Source organism: Physcomitrium patens, chromosome 5 (genome assembly GCF_059467195.1).
Source record: "Physcomitrium patens ecotype Gransden chromosome 5, ASM5946719v1, whole genome shotgun sequence".
Lineage (NCBI taxonomy): Eukaryota > Viridiplantae > Streptophyta > Bryopsida > Funariales > Funariaceae > Physcomitrium > Physcomitrium patens.
The window spans coordinates 13387445-13393305 of NC_143414.1; the positions used below are offsets into that span (position 1 = coordinate 13387445).

Consider the following 5861-nt stretch of genomic DNA (forward strand, 5'->3'; position numbering starts at 1 on the left):
AAAAATATGGTCTACATGAAGAAAAAATCATTAAATCAAAAGTTTAAATCCCCACAATATCTAATTCTTTTTAAGTGGGCAATGACATCAAAGTGCGAAAGAATGGTAGGTTGACACTGTGAAGGTGGTGGTTCAAATCACAACAGTGAAATCCTGCAATCATCTAAATTTTGGTGACAGCACTGGAAGGGCTTAGTTAGTTTGAGCTTAGGAAGTGCCAAAAACGGTAAGAACGCGCCATAGCGCAATTAGTGAGGGTGGCATCGATTCAGTTGCTCTTTTGGTTAGAGCCTACTTGTCCACAGCTGCAGTCTTTAACAATTCCCTCAATCGAAGATACCCATGTTTCACGTACTCTTCACTACCGATTCTCACCTTCGGATTGTGCCCGCAGAAACCTGAACTGAATTCCACCGGAGACTGCAAAATTATCAGAGGGATATGTTTTTTCTCGGTCCCGCTGACTGAAATCAGAATTGCCGCATCTGAGTAGGTAGCTGCCGACAGTGGGACGGTGACCAGGTGAAGAGACCCCGGCTGGTTTCCTGATCTCGCAGAGTTCGCTTTCGCCGTGTGGTTTCATGCCTTGTCCAGGGGTCCTCCATGCGACTATTCCTCGTCATGTGACGTCGCAGTTACTCTCCGCTGAAGACAAGGTTCAGCAGGTTTGTGGCTTCGTCTTCGTGACCGCTGCGTAAGAGATTTCAGCGCAGCATTTGCCTCCCTTTGACTGAATGCGTCGTTTCTCTACGTTTAAGCTTGCACGCAGATTACAGCCATCTTGATTTGGTAGGCACAGTTCGGCTGGTTTTGAGCCTGTATATGTCGGTGCTGAGCTCGACAATTGTGAGACATGGAGTTTTGGAATGCACCCTCTCGACGTAAATGCGGACAATGGAGCCTGGTGATCATTGTGGTGGCGATAGGGCTCAGTTCATTGCAAGCGGTTGATGCAGGGCTAGGGGAGTGGAGGCTAGTGACAAAAAATGCTGGTATTTCAGCAATGCACGCTGCAGTGGCACCTGTCTTGGGGACAGTGGTGCTTCTCCATCAAACTAAAACGGGACCCTCCAACATCACATTCCCAGGTGTGACGACCTGGATTCTTTGCTGAAGTTCCACTGTGCCTTTGCAGCGAATCTTCTAGCATGTCATTCTAATTGCAATTAATATTCGTGGGAACCCGGGATAGATTTTAGTTAATGGTCCCTGGTGTGTTGGGCAATGCAAGTGGATAACGAGCAACCGATAGCACTCTCAGCGAATTTGTATGTGAAACAGATGGAAGGTGCAGAAACATCACCTACGATCTACTTTTAAAGACTGTTTGTTATGTTCATTCTGTCATCCTCGATCCCACGAGTGAGGTGGTGCGGCCAATCATGGTCATGACAGACACGCAGGGTTCATCTGGTCAATTCCTAGGCGAGGGCTCTCTCAGTCAAACAGGAGGCGACCTTGAAGGGAAGAAAAGGACAAGGTGAACATTGCAGTAGCTAAACAACCCCAGTCAACATCCTTCATTTCCACATAATAATTACATTCCATATTACGAATACAACTAACGAAGGTTCTTTCTGAATAAATCGTATCCAGCAACCTGTCCACAAAGTGCTACACAACGGTGGCGCAAAGAAGATATTGCGACTGGGTCGAGGGGGGTAATGGCACAGATCTATTAGAGCAGCGGTGGTACTTCACCAACCAGCTTCTCCCTGATGGTCGCCAGATCATTGTCGGGGGACGCCAAACTTACACACTCGAGAACTACCCACATACGCTTCACCGTCACCGAAAGCAGGACTCATAAACCTTCAGCTCCCAAGAGACACTGATGACGGAAGAGGATCCAGCCCTAACAATCTATACCCCTTTGTCCATCTCCTGCCAACAGGGCAACTTTACATCTTTGCCAACAGAGACTCTATCCTCTACGACTACAACCAGAACGTGGTGGTGCGGAAATTCGACAAGATCCCTGACAATCCGAGGAACTACCCTAGTGGGAGCTCGTCGGTAATGTTGCCGCTGGTCTACAATGACAACTTCAAGAAAGTTGAGATTCTAGTTTGCGGGGGAGCCGCGACTGGCTCCGTAGGCAAGAACGAGGGGCAGATGGAGTGCTCTACAAGCTGTAGAAAGCTTGACGTCTTGCGAAAGAATTTCACTTGAGTAATGGAGACCATGCCCATGCCTCGCTGTATGGGGGATATGGTCATTCTCCCCAATTTGAATGTGATGCTCATAAATGGCGTCAAGAGAGGTGAGTGCAGTTCTCTTGCTCTGAGTTCAAAGTTTCTGTAAAAGCACTGAAACTCTTTTGTCTAAGAAGCAACATGCATTGTTAAATTCCCTATCCATATGCATTGACTGGCTACGTCACTTGACTTCCTTCTTGAAGATTACCAAGGTTGGAAGAGTGGCTCTGAGACAATTCTCAATCCAGTGCTTTACAACCCTCGGAAGGTCGCCGGCAATAGATTCACGGTTTTGAACCCCACTCAAACTCCTCGAGTGTACCATTCCACAGCCAATCTCTTAACTGTAAGTCTTGGGATCAATTTAAGGAACCACCCATTTCATTCCAATCCATCATGCTGTACGTCACGACCTGTGCATGGAGCATGTATATATTTGGACGTCACGGTTGGGTAGGACTGATCGTGAGCATCTCTGGATTGATCGTATGATTCCTCAGGATGGCAGTATCATGGTGGCTGGCAGTAACACACATCAGTATAGAAGCTTCCAATCAATGAAATCCAATGTCGATTTTCCAACGGAGCTGAGCGTAAAGGCATTCATGCCTCCATACGCCGAAAACAAGCCCAATTCAGGAGGAAGACCAGTGATTATATCAGTCAATGCAACCAATGTGAAATACCGAGCAACAATTGAAGTAGTGTTCTAGAATTATCCTTCCGACGAGTCTTCAACAGGACCTTCACCACCATCTCCATTTTCACCGCCGCCAATGCGAACAGTATCGAATCCTGACAGTTTCGTCTTCACAATGACCAGCTCCTTTTGGTCGTCGCACTTGTTCTCTTTTGGCCAGCGAGTAGTGACCCTCAATCCCTTGAACATCACCACCCAGCCTGAAAGCAGGATGGAGAATGGACGGTGGGTGAATGCGCGAACGGTGCAGCTGCGCATCCCATCGCACTACACCGTTCTCCCTCGCACTTACTACATGCTGTGGGTGGTGAAGAATGGCAATCCCAGCTCCTCTTGCGCTTGGATTCGGATCCGTTAGCTCGACGACACCAGAATTCCACAACCTTTCACTGCTCGATCACGTCTGATAAGGATCAATCGTGATGGATCTTCAAAAGCTGTTGCTTACTTGTTCAGAGATTTGTTTTATTTTTTATTTTTGTCGGCATAGAAATTGCTGGTTACATTGATCAGGCGGTAGTGGATGCAGCCTAGTTAGTGAGTGGGCTGAAGGACCCCAAAATTGAGGTTATTGCCTCAAAAATGACTCATTTTTGTATAAGTTTAGACCCTAATTAATTTTCTCTATGATATATTGTTAAGTTTCATTTAATTTATTTCTAATTCACACACCATGAATCACTTTTTGATCCATTTTTATCTTATTTATCTCAATGCTTATTCAATTTTTCCTTTCCCATCCTGGTATCAAGTTAAAGTATGTCTATTTATGCACGTATTAAAATTAAACAAGCAAGTAATGGTTTTCCTATTAATGATATATGTATATGTATGTGTATATACATATACAAATACTTTTACTAAAATTTATCTCTTGTTTAAAAAAAAATTAAGAATGTTCAAGTATGGTAATAAATAAATCATTTTCAAATATATATAGAGATTGAATTTAATTCTTTGTAAAAGATGCTACTTCATGTTGAACACTAAGCAATTAAATCATTATTTATAAATAGTGATTGATTTAGTTTTATCATGTAAATTAATATGAACTTTTTTTAGCTCTATTTTTATGTTATAGTATATTCTAATTAAAGTTTATTAAAGTTAAAAAGAAAGTAGGGAGTTCTAGTCCATTTAATAATTTAAATAAAAATAAAACTATTTTTTTATATCTTTTATAATATTTTTTTATATTTTTTAGAAACATATTATTTTATATTATAAGAACTTATCCAAAATAATTTCATTAGGATCTTAAATAAATTATAAATTTGACCATAAAAGATGATATTTTCTTTATTTAGAAGCTATATTATTTAATAAATTAAAATATTAATAGAAAGAAATAAAAAATACAAGATTTCTTCCACTCTCAAATGTAAGATTTTTGTGGATACTACAAAAACAAAGTTTCTTATATTCACAGAATCAAGACCACCTCTGTTATCAAATGGAATACCTTTCTTTGTTTTATATTGGCATGCCTTTTAGATTGAATAATATTCTAAGCTTTCTAAGCATGTGAGAAGAAGACACCTAGAGTGATGTGGTGTATATTAATCTTACTAAAAATAATAAGAAATACAATCAAATTTATTAGTTTTTGGAATAACTTGACCTTCTTTCATGTACCAAATTTGCAATACAAACTAGAGGTTTCTAGTACAAAGAATAATGTTAGGCAATAAGAGCTTGGGCATCTAAGTTAGATTTCAAGTCTGTAACTTATACCATCTATTAAAGCGTCAACAAAATAGGCTTGACTTAGGCATGTAGTCAGCTTTGAATTTTGGTTTGGTTATTGGATCTCTTTCAATCCATTGCAATAAAGGTTTGAAGTTGCTTTTCTCAGCTTCCATGGAGGTCATATTGTTGAGGTATAATGAACTTGCAATTGATGGAATTATAACTGCAAAGATTACACTATTTTAATTTCGATGTATTAGTTGATACCATCAAAGTTTTTTTCTTAGATTGCTATTGCTCATTTACCAAACAAGATAACTTACAATAGAGCCACTTCTTTCTTAGAACCATTAATAGCTTTATAGCATCTGAAAAAAAATATTAAAATACTATCTAAATGAATAAAAATAAAAATATTTAATCAAATAAAAAATTATAAAAAATTAAAATTAAAAATTAAAAATATGTTAGATTTGACTTCTTTATTATGACTTCTTCAATGCAAAATAAAGTATGTGAAATGCTAATATACAAAGAGAGTAGCATACTCATTATTGTCGCTCTTATATTACATCCTAAGATGTCTAAACTTAGACTTGTAATATAGTTTGAAGTAAAAGATTTATCTTCACCATATATTGGACACCATGACTTTAATGACACTTTTTACTTGTTATACATATTTTTATCATTAGTGCTTAATATATTTGAATAAAAATTCCAAATCATCTTAAAGACATCAACTTATTGTTATAAAGCCAAAGATATAGCAAATACATAAATTATCTAAAAATATGAGCTAAAAAAAGATAAAATTATATTTAAATGAATTGATTGTTTACCATCTGAGTTGAAAGTTTTGAGACATATTATGGGATTTGTAGAGTCATCTAAAAGATGAAGATTCTAATATAATGGATATATATATTTATTCCAATAATTATGAATATAATTATATGAAAGAAGATAAATTTATATATTTTTAATTGATTGATAGATTAGAAACTTGATCAATAACATAAATACATACCATAAATATTGATAGCTTACAGAATAAGCTTATAAAGTGGGGAACATATAGAAAATTTGCCTTGCAAGTTAGTACATGTGTTCAATAAAGTCAATACATATTGAAGGTCCTATAAAATATTGCCGAGTAGTTCCGAATTAGATTTTAAATATAGAAGCAAAAATAAAGCCTTTTTGACTCTTTTCAATACTTTTTTAGTCTTTACTCTTATTTCGAGACTTTTTAGTCTTCTTATCTTTGGCAA

The 5861-nt window shown here is 37.8% G+C and overlaps 1 protein-coding gene across 1 annotated transcript; it reads left to right on the forward strand.

Annotated features, from left to right (window-relative positions):
- Positions 1 to 853: 853 nt before the first annotated feature.
- Positions 854 to 2172, forward strand: LOC112282822 (aldehyde oxidase GLOX). The gene is made up of 4 exons (XM_024520901.1): positions 854 to 1088; positions 1282 to 1480; positions 1597 to 1735; positions 1819 to 2172. The coding sequence occupies exons 1-4, from the start codon at positions 854 to 856 to the stop codon at positions 2170 to 2172; spliced, it is 927 nt and encodes a 308-aa protein (XP_024376669.1).
- Positions 2173 to 5861: the final 3689 nt, after the last annotated feature.

Excerpts from the sequence above, each read along its gene's own strand:
- LOC112282822 (XM_024520901.1), top strand. The coding sequence starts at position 854 with ATGGAGTTTTGGAATGCACCCTCTCGACGTAAATGCGGACAATGGAGC. Across the intron at positions 1,089-1,281 it reads CTCCAACATCACATTCCCAG|ATGGAAGGTGCAGAAACATC; the intron begins GTGTGACGACCT and ends TATGTGAAACAG. Across the intron at positions 1,481-1,596 it reads GAAGGGAAGAAAAGGACAAG|CAACCTGTCCACAAAGTGCT; the intron begins GTGAACATTGCA and ends AATCGTATCCAG.